The 20,404-nt window shown below is 41.3% G+C and overlaps 3 protein-coding genes across 5 annotated transcripts; 1 reads left to right on the forward strand and 2 right to left on the reverse strand.

The window, feature by feature from the left end:
* Positions 1-2,549: 2,549 nt before the first annotated feature.
* On the reverse strand, positions 2,550-5,240 carry ran (RAN, member RAS oncogene family). 2 transcript variants are annotated; one of them, XM_030739122.1, is made up of 7 exons: positions 5,143-5,240; positions 4,210-4,267; positions 3,982-4,066; positions 3,599-3,724; positions 3,306-3,493; positions 3,044-3,214; positions 2,550-2,932 (listed from the first exon to the last, which is right to left on the reverse strand). In XM_030739122.1, the coding sequence occupies exons 2-7, from the start codon at positions 4,240-4,242 to the stop codon at positions 2,888-2,890; spliced, it is 648 nt and encodes a 215-aa protein (XP_030594982.1). In that variant the 5' UTR covers positions 4,243-4,267; positions 5,143-5,240; the 3' UTR covers positions 2,550-2,887. The 2 variants fall into 2 exon arrangements, with proteins under 2 accessions (XP_030594982.1, XP_030594984.1); XM_030739124.1 differs by lacking the exon at positions 5,143-5,240 and adding an exon at positions 4,623-4,647.
* A 545-nt stretch (positions 5,241-5,785) lies between these two features.
* On the reverse strand, positions 5,786-10,989 carry ndufs8b (NADH:ubiquinone oxidoreductase core subunit S8b). Of its 2 annotated transcripts, none has more exons than XM_030739125.1 (7): positions 10,901-10,989; positions 9,303-9,368; positions 9,156-9,221; positions 8,957-9,046; positions 7,758-7,930; positions 6,649-6,777; positions 5,786-6,370 (listed from the first exon to the last, which is right to left on the reverse strand). In XM_030739125.1, exons 2-7 carry the CDS (start codon positions 9,349-9,351, stop codon positions 6,239-6,241), a joined length of 639 nt encoding a protein of 212 aa, XP_030594985.1. In that variant the 5' UTR covers positions 9,352-9,368; positions 10,901-10,989; the 3' UTR covers positions 5,786-6,238. The 2 variants fall into 2 exon arrangements, with proteins under 2 accessions (XP_030594985.1, XP_030594986.1); XM_030739126.1 differs by lacking the exon at positions 10,901-10,989 and adding an exon at positions 10,726-10,849.
* Positions 10,990-11,360: 371 nt separating this feature from the next.
* tbc1d10c (TBC1 domain family, member 10C) lies at positions 11,361-20,283 on the forward strand. The gene is made up of 10 exons (XM_030739385.1): positions 11,361-11,446; positions 11,741-11,858; positions 13,061-13,160; positions 13,380-13,487; positions 14,261-14,367; positions 14,571-14,685; positions 14,973-15,038; positions 15,218-15,407; positions 15,664-15,821; positions 16,868-20,283. Exons 2-10 carry the CDS (start codon positions 11,746-11,748, stop codon positions 20,078-20,080), a joined length of 4,170 nt encoding a protein of 1,389 aa, XP_030595245.1. The 5' UTR covers positions 11,361-11,446; positions 11,741-11,745; the 3' UTR covers positions 20,081-20,283.
* Positions 20,284-20,404: the final 121 nt, after the last annotated feature.

Genomic DNA, 20,404 nt, shown 5'->3' on the forward strand with positions numbered 1-20,404 from the left:
ACACACTGATGAAGGCCACTACGCCAGTATTAAGGACGATTTAGGTGGTTTTAATGGCAGTGTATCAAAAGCAAGATCGAATTAGAAGCCATTTTTTTTTTGTCTGCTGACTAAATGAAATATCATTCAGATCATGGTGATGTAGGTTTAAAGTCAGCCAATCAGGGGAAGGGACAAACACCCTGTTTTCCTAAAGTTCTTATGCATGTTATTTGAGTAGGGCAGCTTGTATCCTGTTATAATAACTGCATATTTTGATGCAGTGTGTGTTACTCATCATATTCCAAACAGCCAGCAGCAATAAACATGAATGTAGGCCTAATGTTACAGCTGGGTGTCAGTAATCAAAATCGCTCTCTCCTCACTCCCACCCTCACCTAATGCATCGTGATCATTTGCTCTCCCTCCCAGCTAAGCCGATAAAGAAGAGTTTTATTACAGCTTGTAACCAACGGGTGTACTGGATGCCTCCTTCCTCATTTGTGTGTTTATTTTTATTTATTTATTTTTTTTGTTTGTTTCAACACACGAGGTCTAAAAGGTTGCAAATAAACTAGGTCCTGAGTCTGAATCAGGACATATGGTGCTGCATGGAGGACGTAAGATGTTGCACCCAGCTCCACGTAGTAACCGGCACACGTCAGAGTGAAGGTGCAGCGGAAACCTGTTACGTAATCCTACAGCGCACGTTCACTGTGCTCTGAATATTAAAAGACAAAAAAGCATGACTGACACCTAGTGGCCAGCAGGTTATAAACAAGTCCTCCAAGTGTCTTTTGGTTGCGTTATTCCTCTTAGATGTCTAACTTTCCCTGCGCAGAGCGAGGTTATCAGATTGATTTTATGTTCTGCTGCCTCTGAGCTCACTTTGTGAGTTGAAGGCATGTCCCTGCAAGCATAGCTGGCTGTATCAAAAATAGCGTCGATGTCAATAGTGGCCTAGCTGGCAAATTACACAATAGTGGGATGTGGAAACTTGAACGCTGCACTGCACTGACATGCTTAATTGTGCTTCCCCGCCACTGGGAACAACTAAGGGATCTGAGCACGTCAGGAGAAGTCCCAGGCTGTGGCATGTGCCTTGTATCCAGTACATTTTGAAATGCCTTTTCACATTATTCATCTGTATTTTTCAGACAAGGCGGAGGGATAGATACATTTTCAGGAATTTATGCATAAATAAATTGATAATGTGTTAGCACTTTTTAAAAAACAAATAGCTTCATACATTAAAGTGTACATACACTATTAAACATATGTTCTTACATTCACTCATACGGTGCTGAAAAAGTTTTTATTTGCCCCATTTCTGATTTTAGTTTTTTGCGCATTTGTCACACTTACATGTTTGAGAGCATCAAACAAATTTTGATATTGGACAAAGATAATTTGAGTAAATACAAGTCAAGAGCGGCACAACCAGTTATTAGGTTCAGGGAGCAATTACTTTTTCACACAGAGGCAGGTAGATTTTGATAACTGTTTCCCATTATAAATTAAGTCATATGAAATTGCATTTTGTATTTACTCAAGTATTAATATTTGTGTGATGATGTGAAATATGCCAGTGTGACAAATATGCCAAAACCAACTAAGAAATCAGGAAAGAGCCAAATGCTTTTTCACAGCACTGTCTACACTTCCACGCAAGAATTTGGTATAAAGCCAAAAGTAATCTATAACACTGAGTTCTCAACCATTACTGATTCAACTGACTTGATAGGCCAATGAATAGCTTCTCCAAACTTTAGGTGCTACATCCACAAGTGTGCTGACCTCTGGTTTTAAAAATAAGTGTGTGGCACAGTCTAGAACTTGATCAGATGGAGAAGCAGGTTGCTGGAAAAGGGTTTAAGCAGATCAGCTACAATAAGCAGGAGCTTGGCCATGTAGGGATGTATACTAAATTACATTTTAAAAACGAATTCTCAAGCCAATCAACGTAAGTGAGAACATAACTGATAACCAGCATTTGCATTCTTAAACCCAATAAGCTAACTGGAAAAATGACTTCTAAAGTCTTAAAGGAGACTTACAGCCCTATAAGGTTTGCCCACTTTGTAAAATTAGTAACATTGCCTTAGACATATTATAAATTTCCTTCCGCTGTACCTGAAAGGAAGGAATCCAATATATAACCACATTGTGTTCACCAAGGTTATCATTGTCCATCTCAGCATCACTGGCCCAGATTTTTACACATCAGACTTGGCTCCAACAGAAGTGATTGGTAGATTTGGATGTCAGGTTTCACTGTGGTATAGCTTTATCTGGTTGTATTGGATCTACTGTAGGCAATGTTGCAAATTAAGCTATGGCAAGAGGTTTCTATGTAAAACATTTTCTGGTGAAGAGGGAACAAGATAAATGATTAGTTTCTTTTAGCCACCTCAGTTTCAGTAATCTACTGTGCATATCATTCTCACAACACTTGAATGTACTGGATATATATATACACACACACATATAAATATTTTTATTTAATTACTAGACCATCCTTGAGACCCTAAAGCCATGGACATGCAGGCAAATCACAACAAACAGCTGTGTTATATTGAGAATGTTTTTATTCAAAGTTTACTCCCCTTAGTGCTTCCAATACACCGTACAACAGCATTATGTGAGCTGGGTAAGTGCAGTGGAGGGTGCTCAATGATGAAGAGTAGCACGTTGCCATGCCAACAACAACACTAGGGTGGGTGTGTCTTATACAGCGAAATTAGAACCACTTTTCCACCAAGTTTTCTTTTTTACTTAAGTTTTAAAACAAAAAAAATTCAAAAATAAAAAAAATCTGAAAAGGGATTTTACAGTAAAGGGGGGCAAAACTCCAACAACTTCCTGTCCATGGGTGGGGGAGGAGGGAGAGACAAATCTAGGTAACAGGTTAGAGGTCATCTTCTTCATCTGGGAGTGCTGTTTGTGATGCAACCTGGATATGGAAGAACACAGTCATGTTTCAGAATCTTCCAAGGTTAGAAGCAGTTGAAGCAAAATTTGCAACAATCAGCCTAATCAAACAAGCCTTTAGACTGATACTCACTTGAAGCTCTTCCTCATACTTAGCAGCAAGGGATGGGTCCATCTGGACTTCAGGGGGAGCAAGGGCAGGCATTGCCACAAACTCCAGGTTGGGATCACCGATCAACTTCCTTGCTAACCACAGGAAAGGCTTCTCAAAGTTGTAGTTACTCTTGGCAGAAATGTCGTAGTACTGGAAACAGAATGATTTACAGCAGTTACAAATAAAAGTCAAAAGTGCTTTCAACAATTCAAAAATAACCACTTTTGCAAGCAGTTATTACCTGCAAGTTCTTCTTGCGGTGAAACACAATGCTCTTGGCTTTGACTTTCCTGTCTTTGATGTCCACCTTGTTGCCGCAAAGGACAATGGGAATGTTCTCACAAACACGGACCAGGTCACGATGCCAGTTGGGCACGTTCTTATAGGTGACTCGAGAGGTAACGTCGAACATGATGATAGCACACTGAGCTGTTAAGAAAGCAGGAAAGTTTTAATGTACTATTTGGTGAAGGTTGGGGGGTAGCTGAATTTAAAATGTACATTCAAGCAGCATGCAAAGGATGCAAGGAGCACCTTGAATGTAGTAGCCATCTCTCAAGCCTCCAAACTTCTCCTGACCAGCTGTGTCCCACACATTATACTTGATCGCTCCTCTGTTGGTGTGGAAAATCAGTGGGTGCACCTCTACTCCAAGAGTAGCTGAAATTTCAAAGACAAGATGAATGAGAAGGAGGAAGACGGATAAAGGCCAAGCAGGACAGGTTATTCCCTATAATAAAGTATCTAAATTAACTGCAAACCAATTTAAAATTTGACATTCAACAAATCTGAAAGCAGGCTATCTGATGCCAAATCTAGTTCCAGAAGCAGCCTTGAGATTCAAATTAGTATCATATCTTTAACTCATCTGGACTACATTACTGAGTTGATTGCCTTCCTGGCAAGGGAATACTCACCAACATATTTCTTCTCAAACTCTCCTGTGATATGCCTCTTCACAAAAGTCGTTTTCCCGGTGCCTCCATCCCCTACTAACACCAACTGCGAGGCAGAGACCACACTTAGTTTAGACTGGTTAGTACTGGTTCACCACACTGCCCGTTGTTAGCATAGCTAGCGCAGCTCCTTTTAATTAGAATGCTGATTAAGGGTACATAAAGTGATGTCAGACAGCAGGCACTTACCTTAAACACCGCCACCGGAACACACTGTGCCATTGAGTCCGCCGTGGTTGCGACTTTTCTATGAAACAAAACGAGGCGGAATGTTAGTTAGCACGTTGTCATCATTAACTACCAGTGGTATCAACTACCTTATATTCATTTCAAGAAGATAAATACGACAAGAACCAAGCTACGACTTGTTTAAATGCTATTTTGGGGTTTTGAGCGATTTCCTACGATTTAGCTTGTAGCTAAACTCCATAGCGGTAACTTCTAGCATTTTCCATCCAAGCTAACGGACACACACGCGTAAAGACTAAACATGTAATGGTGTAGCTATGTAGTATAAATACGTTTAATTCACTGTGTGAGTTTGAGGTCTCTTTGAGAACAACAAATATAGCTCGCTTCTAAATGCGTATTTCAACACCAACCATCGCTTGCTCGCTAGCCAGCAAAGCTAAAAACGTTAGAGTGCGCCATACAACGGGCGAGCGCACTTTTTCTTGTTCGACTGAAACAATCCGACTGAAAGCCCATCTAATGTGTTCCACGCCGCACTTAGTCAAACTTAGCCCAAATTAACCTCTACCCATCAATATAAATCCACACATACATACTCTACTTTTCCAGTAATACTTAATATATGTATTTGCAGGAATACGCGCGGGTCTCAAGAACAAAGCAAGAAAAAAAATGAGGGATAGCTGTGCGTGCTAACCTGTTAGCTAGCGCGGCATGGAAGCCATTCTTTTCACCGAGCTAGCAGCTAAGTTAGCCACACAAGAAAACCGCTGGCCTTCCCTTGTTGCCCCATTCCTCATATGGCTACAGCTACAACACCGCAAGACACAGCATTAAAGTTCCCCCCTTGTTTTAACTGACTCGCCCTCCAAAGAGATGCAAACTGAAATATAGGATGGCTCGCATTGGGAGAGAAATAGAGAGACTCACCGGTGTCACTTCGAAGAGAGGAAAGAGTAAATGGCTGCGTTCGCGGGAGATTCAGCGTGGACTATGAGTCAGTTTCCGCCCTTATCATGTGATCCCCGCAGCGGTAAAAACGCATCATGAACCACCGCGGTACTAACAGAACATGATTCAGCATTCAGCCTTTATTTAAAGATACTCATCCACTCCTGAAAGACATTCATATACAGCTAGAAATGTGTAATTTCACACTACAGGCCGCAACTAAGGCTGGGATTTGGATGCGGGCTGATTCTGAGGTAACTTGTTAAAAAAAAACAAAAACAAAAAAGGACAAACCGGGGCTTCAGCAAAGTCCCCGTTTCCCTGAATAACCTTTGGATCTACATGCACTATATGTGACATACAATAGTGGAAAATGGAGCCAAATATCCAAAATGTTTGATGTTATCCTACCAACAGCCAAAGATGTTTGGTAGGTTAAACCGAGCACAGTCGGTACACTTTTTCCATTACCACACAAAAGCGAGTGAATAAAAACAAGCAATATTTCACAAGATGTTTCCTTTTTTTGTGTACTACAAGAACAATAATGCTGCAAAGATGCCTCACCAATTCAATGCAAAAGCTAACACATTTAAAAAAAAAAAAAAAAATTCAACACAAATATGTAACTCCATTTAATGTATTAAGCAACAGTAGGAACAAGGGTCAAGTTTTAGATATGATATAAAAGAAAAGCAACACATCTCAGTTTCAAATTTGCAGATTTGGGGTTAGTTAAATTTGCAACAGGCCAGTCAATAGATTTAAAACAGGATTTATTTCACTGTCTTACATAGCCTAAGAAAAACACATCAGTAATATACTCTTGTCATATTGCTAGCTCTAATGTGCTACAGATAATGGTCTATCCCATACTGTGCAAATTCAACATCAAAAAGTACAGCTACAACACAAAACATACAATTTGTGCGTTTTTAAAGATTTTCCTCATAATGTGAGGCTGCAAGGCTTCACTGCTTGTAACTGTAAAGCTACAGGTAATCTCTTTAAATGCAAATCAGGAGGGCTGGATGTGCCATTTTCATGTAAGACATACAGAATCTCCAGAGTCAGTCTATCTGTACAGATAGTCTGCCTGTATGTTGGAGGCTATCTCAGCCTCCCATCGGTCTCCGTTGTTAAGCAGCTTCTCCTTGTTGTACAGCAGCTCCTCATGGGTCTCTGTGGAGAACTCAAAGTTTGGACCCTGAGAATGGAATTAAAAAAAAAAAAAGACATCAACTGTCTATCTGTCTAAATGTATACATACTGTTTTGAGGGAGGGATGAGTGGAATAGTGGACATTTTTTGCTGCACTATTAGAGCTTTGGAAGCCTAGAGACTTGTAGATTTATTGTATTGAACTAGAGTAAAGATTTTTTTTTTTTTCACACAAAACCAGATGTACAAAAATGTATTTGCTTGTTTAGCTTCATCAAACATTCTATGCAGGACACAATGTACACTTTTCCCCCCCCTTTTTACCTCAACAATAGCATCAACAGGGCAGGCTTCCTGACAGAAACCACAGTAGATGCATTTGGTCATATCGATGTCATAGCGTGTGGTCCTCCTGCTGCCATCAGCTCGAGTCTCAGCTTCAATAGTGATGGCCTGAGATCAACACAGGAAGGAACAGGTAGAAAAATGCCAGAAGTTTAAATAAGTATTGTGGTTTAACAGTGTGCAGTATTGTAATATCAGAGATTTGTGGGTATAAGATCCAACTTTGTTGTACAGTACCAGCCAAATGTTTGGACACACTCCCCAACTACTACACACACACGCACGCACGCACGCACGCACGCACACACACACACACACACACACACACACACACACACACACACACATATATATATATATATATCTGTAGCTTTACAGTTACAAGCAGTGAAGCCTTGCAGCCTCACATTATGAGGAAAATCTTTAAAAATGCACAAATTGTATGTTTTGTGTTGTAGCTGTACTTCTTGATGTTGAATTTGCACAGTATGGGATAGACCATTATCTGTAGCACATTAGAACTAGCAATATGATGATCTGAGGGGTGGCTCAAGACTTTTTCACAGTAGTGTAGATGCAACAAAGTGCAGCAATATGGTGATTGTGGAAGATGTTTGTGTCAACAATACTCGGGTAGACGTGGTGTTTAAATGAGTGGTCAAAAACGTGCCCAAAAATATCTGCCACACTATTATACCCATGCCCACCGAAGCCTCAGTTTCCTGTTCTCAGCTGACAACCTACAGCTGCTGCGACCCGTTTCAGGGTTTCAATGTGTTATATGTTCAAAGATGCTCTTCTGCATACTGTAGCTGTAATAAGTGGTTATTTGATGCCTTTTAATCAGCTCCATCAACCAGAGACCTGCCACTGTCTGGATGTTTCAGATTATTATCAGTAAACCTTAGCTGGTGCTGTGAAAGTCCCAGTAAATCATCAGTTTCTAAAAATCCTCAAATGGGGTCAGAGGCTCGCTGGGTTTTGTTTTCCCCAATTTCTAGTCCAAAAAATACCCAGGTGTTTTAAAAAGAGAACACATATTAAAAACAAACATATCTTAATAAAAGGGACTGTGTGTTTGTCTTCACCTGAGCAGGGCAGACGGCCTCACAAAGCTTACAGGCAATGCAGCGTTCCTCTCCATTAGGGTAGCGGCGGAGCGCGTGCTCCCCCCGAAAGCGGGGTGACAGAGGGCCCTTCTCAAATGGGTAGTTGATGGTGGCAGGTTCACGGAACAGGTAACTCATAGTCATCGCCAAACCTGCACAAAGGCATTACCAAAAGAACCAAAAACACAAAACATAATGTGCAATGGTGGTATTATATATATATATATATATATATATATATATATATATATATATACACCCAACCAACAATGTGCCACTCCCACATCCACTCTGCCTGACGCACATTTGTTTGCAAGACTTGAATTTTTGAAAATGGGTCAGAAATGTCTTGCTTTGTTTTTTTTTTTTAAAAAAAGGCTGAAAGATTTCCTAAAATAGATGCACACTGCACTTTTAGCAAACTGGATCAAATCTTGCAGTATTAGTGCTTTTCAAAGAGACCTATTATGCTAATTCAAACACCACAGTTTTATTATTGAGCTCTATTAGAGTAGCTTTGGATTATTCCCAGTTCAAAATAATCTTCCTTATTTATAATGGGTCTTGGTGCAGCAGTTCATCCACTGTCTTAAAGGAAGAGGAGTTTAACTGCTGTTTTAATTCCTCTTCCTTCAATTGTTCTGCTTGGTTTCTTCTTGCAAACAGAACATTTGTGCATCAGGTGGGTGCGGCTGCTGTGTTCATAGCCAGGGCTGTGTCTCTGAGATGACTGATTAAGGATATCTAACCTCACTGACATCATACAGGACAAAGAGTTGTTGGGAGTTTCTGAAATGCAGTGTTTAAAGTAGTAGGCCTTTGGCTTATAGCTGTAAGATGTATGTATGCTGACCTCGTTATCTTAAACTTTGGCTATGTTTAATAACAGCATATACACCCGTTAAACATTTTATTACAGTTTATTAGGTACACCTTTCTGGAACCGTCTTGAGTTTTCATGACCAATAGCTGGTGTATGTGGAAATGACTCAAGCAAAAGTGGCTGTTTCCATCGTGCAATAATGTGACACAGCTCTATTAGCACAAGAAAAGTTATATTGGGGCTATATTAATTATTTAACTTGAATTTTTCTGATTAATTTGGTTTATTATAAAAACAAATACAGGTATAGGATACAGATCTAGGCTATCAGCACAGAAAACACAACAAATGTGACCTCTAAAGAGCTCAGTCCAAAGCAGGGTGGTGGCTGCCCGGTCAGTGACAGATCTCAGGTCTGCAGGCAGCTCTTGAGCATTTACATACTCTGAAAACAGAATAAAGGGACAAAGGAGTGAGAGAGTAAATCATAATTTGACACACTGGTGGTCACTCCACTGAAGATGTATGTATAAACTCTTGGTGTGTATACTTACTGTAGCCTTCTCTCTGCACACTGAGACTTAGTGGGCGAATTGCACCACAGCCATATCCAAATGTACCTGCAGAAGTTTACACATGTGACGTGAACATGCCTGATTTTATGCACTTAAATATTGCCATATTAATGACTCCATCAGCACCTTGTCTGGAGTAGCAGTGGAGAAGACGTAGACTTAGTGCTGCAGACATCTGACCAGAGAGGACTTCTGAAAGAGTAAAGACTAGTTAGAAGAATGAACATGCACACAGTAAATAGTCATGTGAAAAAAAGATGTGTCACACGGCTCTTTGCAGTTGACTAATTGATCATCAGCAAGTGTGACAACCTTTTTAAAAGCAGATGCTTTGGCAGTTTGCTGTTCTCGAGCATCCGGATTCACCCCAAGGACTAATCAATACTCAGAGAAACTGACGGTACACGTGGCCAGGAGAAAGTCTCTTCTCTCCAGAAGAGCATAGCAGTACAGGTTAGGTTTGCAAATTTGCATCTAACCTCAGATGAGACCAAAGTGGAGATGTTTGGCCGCCACCTTTGGTGAAAACCAACACAGCTTATCAACATAAACACTAATGAGTTGGGCTTTGCAGCCACATGACCTGGACACCTTAAAGTCCTTGAGTCCATGAACTCCTCTGTATACCAAAGTATTCTAGAGTCAAATGTGAGGCCATCTGTCTGACAGCTAAAGCCTGGCCCAAATTAAGTACTGCAACAGGACAGTGATCCCAAATTTATAACCTCAACCTGACTGAAATGCTGTGATGGGACCTAAAAAGAGCTGCGCATAAACACGTGTCTGCAAACGTAAATGAACTGAGGCATCAGTTTAAGTGTTTACTTCAAGTTGTTGCTGCTAAAGGTGCTTCTACGAGCTACGAGCAACTGTAAAGGGGTCGTTTTGTGGGGCTAATAATGTGGAAAACATTTTTATAAATGTCGTGTTAACGCAGAAAAGCTGCTCTACTCTGAAACAAGAGGAGTAAAGAAAGAAGAGACTGCCAACTGAGTCCCGCCGTCCTTTTAATCTGGCGCCCCAAATCCCAGGTATTACGTTAGCGATTTGCTACATTCACGGGACGCTGTCATAATCGGAAGAAATCCACTCTCGGATTATCCCACGATTATTGATCAGCATTCACTGTATAACATCTTAATATACACCGAAAAGTCGAACAGCTGAATACGTTATCAGCAGAAACATTACATAAAACTTTACCATTTCTTAGCATATAATACAAAGACACAAAACAGTTGATGCCTTTACTGTATCAGTATTAATATAAAATAGTTATAAAAAAAATAACTAAAATAAAAAAAACCTACAACTAAAGCGGTTTATTACAACTGTCTGTGTTGAATGCTCCTACCAATGACTGTAGAAAAAGTCTTTTACTCAACATATTGTCTATACGATACACTTGAACGCCTCCTTTCAAATAACATGCCAACAAAATTAGGTTCGTCCACTGTAATGCTACCGCACATAGTTTCCTTAAAGCTTTAATCTGCTTTTTTGTTTGTTCTTTAGTTACATCTGTTCAGAAAATAAATGTTTAGATTACCCAACTGTGTTTCTTGAATGTAAACTCGTCGGTCAGCAACTTTACAATCATATTAGCCAATCAATATACGGTAATTTGGCATACTGGAGCTAACAGGGCACTAAACTGAACATGGCCTAATTTTCAACGCTAACTAGTGTACCTTGCTATTAATATAAATCTCTCCTGGACTTACCACTGACACAAATTTATGATGATCAACACTGAGCCGCTAACAGTCCCTGAACTGCGCAATACTATTTATGTTGCATTCAAGGGCTCCACGTTAATGTACCGTTCACTGTCAGGTAGGAAATCGCAAAACTATTTCAACTAGTTTATTTCATTTATCTTTGGCTTCCTAAAATATGCATAGGTCTACATATTTTCCCTGCAATTAGGAGGTCTTGTAAAGGACATAAAATGCCAAAATGTACATTTATCGCTCATATGTCATGGGTGATAAATCATATTTAAGCATGTAAGCATAATTTCCATGACAGTTAAAAAAAAAATAGACTCCTCCATAATTTTGTACTCATTGTTTGTTAGACGGAAGTTGATTTGAAAGCCGCATTTGTGACGGTGAGAGATGAAGGCGTGGTGAACAAATGAGAGCATATGTGAGAGAGAGCAAGAGAAAGAGAGAGAGGGGAAGTTTGTCTTCCTCTTCCATCACTGGAGGATCTCACGCTTCAAGTCCTCAGCAGCCAACTAATCAAATAGGACGGAAATGTAAAAGGTAACTACATTTAAATGCATACTTTAAAAGCTTTAACAGCTGTGGATATGTTTATGATTTAACATAGTAAGAAATTCACTACTTTACATCAATTCTTAAAGCTGAGCCAGCAGATTTCATAGACCCTGGGTCAAATAAGAGACGTGGTAAAAACGTGCACAGAAACACTTGGAAAGCTGCTTGAGTGGGATTAAGATGTTTAATAACATCTTTGAGATTTGAGATTTTAAACATCTCTGACACACAGACACACCCACACTGTACTGGGTGATAAGAGTCTCGTCGTTTCACTAGGTAAGATGAAGAATTCTTCGAGTTCAGCCCAGAAGAACCTCAGTGAAGAGGACAGCTCTGGATCTGAACCGGAGACAGACCGCTTTGGCTTCATCCTGACCAATGGGTCCACAGCTGGGTGAGCACATCCGCATTGACCTTGTCTACTCTTACTCTGCTGTCAGCGATCTTTTTGAGGCCAGATGTAGGATTTCTCTGTTTTCATTCTCCTATCAAAGAGATTCTTTTGTTTTAAAGGAATTTTAAAAAATGTAGAAAGATGTGCAGGGTGGAGAAGTTGTCGAGATTGCACAGATCGGATCAGAAACCCCAGGGACTTTGGTAGTAGTAGGGTTTTCACCTGCTGTTAAATGATATAATTTGAAATTAAATATTGAAATCATTCTTATCAGATTATTTAACGGCCAGCAATTTGTCATTGCATGACTAGAATACTAAAAACCATCCCATAAACAGGATCAAGTTGAACCAAGAGTTTCTTATGTGGGCACATAACACCCCGTGAAGCCACAAACAAAGCCAGGAAGTGCTAAAGCAGTATTTGAGAGTAAAGCTGCACAGTTGAGATGTAGAGAACAGGTCACACAAAAGTACCAACTGTGAAAGAAATTAAAATTCAAACTATACTGCTGTAGTGGAGAATGTGCAAGAATGAAGGTCAGTTCGAAGCACCTCAAGAAACAAAGAAATCAAGATGACCCCAGCAAAGAAAAGAAATATTTTTAAGGCCGTTTCATAGGGAGGTGATGATTTAAAAGGATTTAGCTGAGCGCAATTGTGAAAATGCAGAGCGGTTTCAGCCACACCGGGTCTTCTTCAGGGCGGAAATGGCACAGACAGATTGTTTACACCTCTTATTCTTTATATATGATCCACTGAAGAAAAAAAATATTGGCACAGCATTTGCAAAAACATAACAAATGAAGTGAAAGTGAGATTATGTGCAAGTTCACTTTTAGAATCAGCTGACTACATATTCAATAATAGCCCTGCAGGGGATTGCACACGAAGAGGCGTAAATTAAGGATTAAAACTAACTGAACAAACTGCTACCTGTCATCTTCGCTTTCTTCATTGATAACATCCTGACCTGTTGCCATAGAGACTTCACACTGCTAACGTGTGGTTTTCCTGTTTCCTGTCTTGTTTTTCGGAGCACTGTGTGTCTATAATGACAACACACTAAACAGTGTGCAGAGACACAGCACCATGAAGGTCTCCAGTTACGGTTTTCATTTTGAGAGCCTTTATCTTGTACAACAAACAGGTGAAACATGTCAAAAATACTTAGCTGGTGTTTCGTGTGCTGTCTTGTGTCAGGAGTGTGGGCCCGTCACCTGAACTGGTCAGGCAGAGGGAGGCCAAGTGGATAAAGATCATTGATCAGTGGGATCGCATCTTGTCGAAGAAGAGCAGTAAGGTGTGTCCCATCTAAGACACCTGAAAATGAATCCTAGCACCAACTGAAGGGTGCTGCATGACAGACAGTGTGACACATCAGGAAAAAGCACAGTTAAAGAAAAATATAAGCGATTGCTGAATTCTGCAAATTTTACACCTCTGGTGACAGCAATAAAATACAGAATCACATGGTTGTAACCATTTGTTTTCTGGGTCTCTGTTGCCACCTTCTCATCAGGTCAAAGTGCAATGTCAGAAAGGAATCCCTGCCTCGCTCAGAGCCAGGTGCTGGCCTCTGCTGTGCGGAGCTTCCAACAGGATGAAACAACATGAAAATCTCTACAAGGCAAGAGAAACAAACACTCTCACTGTGATGGCCTAAGAAAGAGCAGAAGCCCAGCTGCAACGACTGCAGTGTAATTAGTGCAAACTGTATGTAAAAGATGGACGTGTTGACTCTCGCTGGTCTTTGAAGCTCTGTTTTTCCATTTGGCTGTCGCCATGTTAGTTTTTTTTAAGTTAGACTTCAGAAGCAATTGCTGGATCTGACTGAGAAACTGAGGAGTTTACATGCTTGTAGGGCAGCAGCTCCTGAATCACACTGTAGCCGCTGCCTAAAACTTCCCCTTCTTTGTAATTCGTTTTAGTTTGAATGGGATGATCGTCACATGTTGAATTAAATATGAGTGCAGGTTAGCAACTGAGGCTGTAAACTCATCAGAAAAGTTTTTACTAAAGTCAAAAAGTAAATGACCAGGCCTCAAATAGTCATTTTGTCATTTTTTCTATACAGTCTGACTTCTATTTGCCACCGAAGGAGTCTCCCCTTCCTGACCATTTAAAAAAAAAAGAAAAAAAAAAAGGCAGATTTAAGGCATTTCTTCATTATTTGGACTGTGAGGCTACATTGTCTATTGTTTATGTCCAGTCTTTGGTTTATAATGCATGTATGTTAACAGATTTATATATCTCTATATTCTAAGTTGTGGGATCTTGTGATTATTGTTTTCTTATGTTTTATGGAGTAAATGTTAAATTATTTATAATAAATTTGTTATTTTAAAGACTGAAAAGTCTATTGTATGGCACATGGTCTTATTTTTTTTGTCTCTGTATCAGGCTCTGGATGAGCAGCCGGCTCTGCAGAGTTGGGTGGATGTGATTGAGAGGGATCTGGACCGGCAGTTCCCTTTCCACGAGATGTTCCAGTCCAAGGACGGACATGGGTAGGCAAGGCTTCTGCTATTTGTTTCTGTTATGAAGCCGAGAGCTGAAAAGCCGTTTATTTAGTTTTCAGTGGGACTTTCCAAACTTTTCATCATTTCCCTGCTTTAGGTAGCAGTTTAAAGCTTACTGGAACAAAACAGCAGTCATGTTTTTTTTAAATGTATAACTCTACTAAAAGGTGATCATTGTGGTGTGTGTGCAGGCAGCGTGGTTTGTTCCGGGTGTTGAAAGCTTACACCCAGTATCAACCAGAGGATGGTTACTGTCAGGCTCAGGGGCCGGTGGCTGCAGTGCTGCTTATGAACATGCCTGCTCAGGTAAAGACTAGTAACAGTTTAGCGCCTGACTGATAAACAACCCATCTCAAAAATATTAGACTAATTAGATTTCAGTGGAGAAACAACTTTTGTTTCATACATTGAATCTACATTGTTTGTTTCATCTGTTACTTTTTAAACTTTTTTTTTTTTTTTTTTTTTAAATCATTCAATGGCAAGCTTCAGAGGTATAACAGTGGTAATAAAATCCTGACAGTTTACTGCTAAATTTCTACAATGCAGCACAGTTATTGCACCTAATGTTCACCTTTATGTAACCCTGGCAGGAGGCCTTCTGGTGTCTGGTTCAGATTAGTGAGCAATACCTGCCTGGATATTACAGCCCTCTCCTGGTGAGGACATACACATTCTCACACGCATACCTTGTTTTTTTAAACCTTGCATAAAAACATATAATTTACATGTAGTTTAGCAGATGTTAATTTCAAGGCAGATTCAAACACAGAGGTGAATCATGTACTGACCCTTAAAGCTGAGCGGCTGTCTGAGCCTTCTGTGGTGTGCTGTGTAGGAGGGAGTACTGTTCGATGCGGCCATGCTGACCTGGGTTTTGAAAAAGACGTGTCCAGCTGCACACAAACATCTGCAGAACCATGGAGTGGAGCCCCTCATGTTTGCCACTGACTGGCTGATGTGTCTCTTCACACGTCACCTTCCATTCAACACACTTCTCCGAGTTTGGGACCTGTTCTTCTGCTATGGTAGAGCTGACTTCAACCTTACCCAACCCCTTCAGGATTAACAGGAACAGCAGTATATTGAAAGTGATCACTTTGTCCTCTAGATTTTTGATCAGTGTTTAAATATCTGCACAATTCTTTACATTTTTGGGCACATATTGAATGTTAGAACTAATTTAGCACTAATGCCATCACCCCTTATGTAGCATCTTCAGCAGGTCCTCCCCCCTCTCTCGCTCATCCTTTACCCTCATATTCCCTCATCTCTGCTGTGTAGGGGTACGGGTGCTGCTCCAGGTTGCAGCAGTGCTGGTGCGCCGGGTGCTGGGTCGGGCTGAGCAGAGGAAGCAATGTCAGGGCCAAATGGAGACTCTGGAGAGGTTAAGGGGTGTCAAGGAGCAGGTCCTTGAGGAAGATGATGAATTCATAGCAGAGGTAAAACTGCTAAACCTGATAGGCTTTGAGGGAAGCATCTTGTTATTTCAAGACAAACAGTTTTTATCTTTAAAAATATAGAGTAAGTAAATTAATGTTAATATGGTAAATAGACTGGTTCTTATAAAGCGCTCTTCTACTCTACTTTGAGGACTCAAAGTGCTACAACAAGCCTCATTCACAAACATTCATACAAGCACTTTTTTCTATGCCTCAGAGCTTTCTAACTAACATTCACACTCCACAAGTTACCTAAAACCAAATGTATATATATATATATATATATACATACATAGGTCAGCCACCTTACAAATACCTCCATGAGCATGGGAGCTCTGGAGGTGTCCTGTGGTGCTTGGCACTGGTATGTTTGCAGCAGTTCTTGTAGGTTGAAGGCTGGAGCCTCTGTGAATACAAATTACTGAAATGGATTATGATCTGGGGAATTTGGACGTGAGGTCTCTGTTCTGGGCTCTTTCTGTATTCTTCAGGCATCTTGAACAGTTTTTGTGTTGTGGTGGGACACGCTGTCTTCCTGGGGTGTAAGTTGTCTGCAATAATGTTTGGGTGGGTGGCATATGTCAAAATAACATCCACATGGATGCAAGGACTCAAGGTTTGTGGCAGCAGATAAGAGCAACATTATTCACTTCATCTATCAGAAGTTTAAATATTGTGGCTGATGGGTGAATGCAAAGGCACTTCAAATCAATACAAACTTGTGAAATGTATTATTTTTATCCTATATTGAAATAGTCTTTCCCATGATTACACTGCACAAGGGGGCTACTGAAAGGTTTGATGACATAAAAAATGATGGTGAATTTTAGCACTTTAGCACTGACCTGATTTCAACTTCAATGAACTGTGGCGAATTTTGTAATACTTTTTAGAGAGCACTCTCCACCGCTGCCATCAAAACACTAAGTGGAGGAATATCAGAATCCACACAAGCAGCTGTGATATTTTCCCTTTAATTTGTCACCCTGACTCATGAAAAAATGACAGTGAAGCAAAATCCAAGTCAGAGTTTCCTCTCGTTTCAGGTGTGCTCGGTGCCACTGTCAGGGAAAGATCTGGAGAAGCAGACAGAGAAGGAGTTGGAAAAATGGAGGAAAGACAGACCCTCATCCACATTTGACCCAAGAGGTCGCTGCCATGGATACCGGATGGCATGGGCTAGAGCTCGACAGAATGAAATGGAGAGAGAGAGGAGAGAGAGAGAGAAAGGGAACCTCTCTGTCCCTCTAACTCGCTCAGCTTCCAGTCTCTCACTGTCTCCTTCCCTCCTTCACAAGAAGTGGAGGAAAGGGGGAAAAACCAACACAGGTGACTCTGAACGCAGTAACAAAGTAGTGAGACATCTTTCAATGGGCGCAAGGGAGGACTGGAAAAGCTGGAATGAGTTTGATTTTAACAAGGTCCAAGGAGTCGAGGAAGAGGAAGATGTTGTTTCAGAGGGACACAAAGAGGGACAAACTGAAAAGAAGGCACTTTCACAGACACCTGAGAATATGGAACAAACCAAAAATATCCCAACAGAAGAAACAGTAGGAGTAAAGGAACAGAGTACAAATGTGGAAACAAGAATCGCTGAAAAGGAGGAAGGCAATGTTGGAGAGATGGAGGAAAGCAAGGCCGCAGAGACAGAGGAAAGAAAGGCCGAAGAGACAGAGGAAAGCCAGCTCAGTGAAACAGAGGAAAGCAAGGTTGGAGAGAGGGAGGAAAGCAAGGCCGGAGAGAGGGAGGAAAGCAAGCTCCGTGAGATGACGGAAAGCCAGCTCATTGAGACGGGGGAAAGCCAGCTCAGTGAAACAGAGGAAAGCAAGGTTGGAGAGAGGGAGGAAAGCCAGCTCATTGAGACGGAGGAAAGCAAGGTCGGAGAGAGGGAGGAAAGCCAGCTCATTGAGACGGAGGAAAGCAAGGTCGGAGAGAGGGAGGAAAGCAAGGTCGAAGAGACGGAGGAAAGCAAGGTCGAAGAGACGGAGGAAAGCAAGGTCGAAGAGACGGAGGAAAGCAAGGCCGGAGAGACGGAGGAAAGCAAGGCCGGAGAGACGGAGGAAAGCAAGGCCGGAGAGACGGAGGAAAGCAAGCTCAGTGAGACGGAGGAAAGCAAGCTCAGTGAGACGGAGGAAAGCAAGCTCAGTGAGACGGAGGAAAGCAAGGCCGGAGAGACGGAGAAAAGCAAGGCCGGAGAGACGGAGAAAAGCAAGGCCGAAGAGACGGAGAAAAGCAAGGCCGAAGAGACAGAGGAAAGCAAGGCTGGAGAGATGGAAGAAAGCAAGCTCAGTGAGACGGAGGAAAGCAAAATGCTTTCAGAACCAAAACGAGAAACAACTATAGCCCCAAATCAGACTGTTGAAAATATTCTCCCTCCCATTGATTATACACCTCACTGTGAACAGGAAAAAAAGCTGGACACAGAGAGTGACTCACAAGTTCTAGAAGAACAAAGTCACAAAAGCAAAGACCAGGAAGCAGAGCTTAAAGATAAAAATGAAGAGACAGAGAAGCACATGGCTGCTGTGTTGGAAAACCACAGTGAGACACCAAGAGAAGTCGAAGCAGATACAAACACACAAAAGGAGATGCAAATAGGTGTAAACTCAGGTGAAGAGCAGATAATACAGGTTGACACAATATTGGAGGAGAGCACTGAAATTGAAAATGTGCAGCAGGTTGAGACGGATACAGAATTCCCAGAGTCTAAAAGTGAGACAAGTGTGGAGACAGAAAGAGGTGTTGAAGCTTTAACTGTTGAAGATGATGCTGCAATAGAGACAGAAACAGAACAGGAAGAGCTGATCACGGAGACAGAAGGTACACTTGAAGTAAAATACCACAGTACTGAGTCATTAGTAGAAACAGAAAAGGAAGCAGAGTTCCACACCCAAAGAGAGACAGAAACCAAGGGTCTGACACAGATTCAAGGAAATCCAGCCATACAGGAAGATTTAAAGGCCAAAATAACAGAAGCAGATTCAGAAGAACGTGTAGATTCACGGACAGAGACAGAAGAAGAAACATTAACACTGTCTTTATCTGAATGCACTCAAAAAGAAGGCACTGGTGCAGTAGATGATGCAGAGACTGAAGCTGAGATAACAGTAGAAAAAGACACAATGGAGGGGTCAAGTGAGGCAACAGAAAAAATAATTTTGAATGTATACTCAGAGGCACAGGTTGAGAGTCATTCATGCATCTGTGCTCAAAAAATCACGGAGGAAACACCAAGAGAAACTCAGACAGATGAGAAGACTGCAGATTCTGCAACGCCCACAGAAACGGAAGAGACCTCAACATCAGCTGATGAACTAAACCACACCACTGTGCCTGATGAGGACAGTTCAGTACAAATTAGTTCCTCTGAGACACAAACACCTGAACAGCCAACAACCCAAGTCACTGTGTGTCCTGAACACTCAAATCAAAGCATTCAGCAAATAGATCCCATGCAGGAGGAAGAAATGACCGAAAAGGTTCAAGAAAATACAGCAGGACAGGTTGATGTCTTTATTTCTTCTGAATCAACAAATGTTGCCCAAGTCCAATGTTCTCAATCTGCAAAAGAGGCCCCAGTACAAACCTCTGAGCGTCGCAGCAGCCGGTCATCTGGTGATTTCTGTGTTCGCAAGTCAACCACCTCGCATAGCTCCAGGTTAGCTCGCAGGCTTTCCGAAGATCTCTTCACCACCCCCCAGAAAACTTCAGAAAATCAGCCAGAAACTAAACACACAGAGTCACAGTGCAATCCTGAAGCTGTGACCCAGAAACAAGCAGCTCCTGATGTGATGCTTTCTGCAGCAGCGACAGAGGAAGCCCCTGCACAGCAGCAGCCACATCCCGACCCCCCTAAACGCTTTGGTCTCTTCCGCAGACTGAGAGGTGAGCAGCACAAAGACACCAAGGCTAAGAAGGCAACAAAAATGCAAGTACCAAAAATCTTGATTCAGGACTTCAGTGATATGACAGGGACCGGGAACCCGGTTGAGGAAGCAGTGGAGGTGAAACTTACCTCTAAGGAGAGGAGGCGGCAGCGGAGGGAACGTGAAAGAATGGAGAAAGAAGAGGAGAGGTTGAAAAAGAAGAGAGAGAAGGAGCTAGAGAAAGAGAGGGAAAAGGAGAGGAGGAAACCACAGACAAGAGGGAAAAGTTTTCAAGTGCAAAAAGAGAAAGGTAGTGATGATGTTGCTCATCTCGCAAAGACTGGCTCACAGACACTTAGATATTCTGGTCCCTATGCCGAGTCTTACTTTTGACATTCTTTTTACTGGATTTCAGATTCTGCATCACTGCCTTTCTGTGTTTGAGCTCCACATTGGTTAATATGTGGAATATCCCTCATCCTAAATATTTGTCATACTTGAACTTCTGGACATGTAAATAAATAATAAATGATGTTTACATACTTTGAAAAATAAGTTTGTTTTATTTTGCGGGACTTACACTGCACCTTGATTACAAACCGGACAAAAACCAAACAAAAATAAACTGGAATTGCTTTAGGTCTAGTTTTACATAATGACAATTTAGAAAGCCTCTGTACTGCACTAAAAGCCTCTGCATATTTAACCAGGTCCAAG

The sequence above is a fragment of the Archocentrus centrarchus genome, chromosome 10, assembly GCF_007364275.1.
Source record: "Archocentrus centrarchus isolate MPI-CPG fArcCen1 chromosome 10, fArcCen1, whole genome shotgun sequence".
In the NCBI taxonomy this organism is placed as follows: Eukaryota; Metazoa; Chordata; class Actinopteri; order Cichliformes; family Cichlidae; genus Archocentrus; species Archocentrus centrarchus.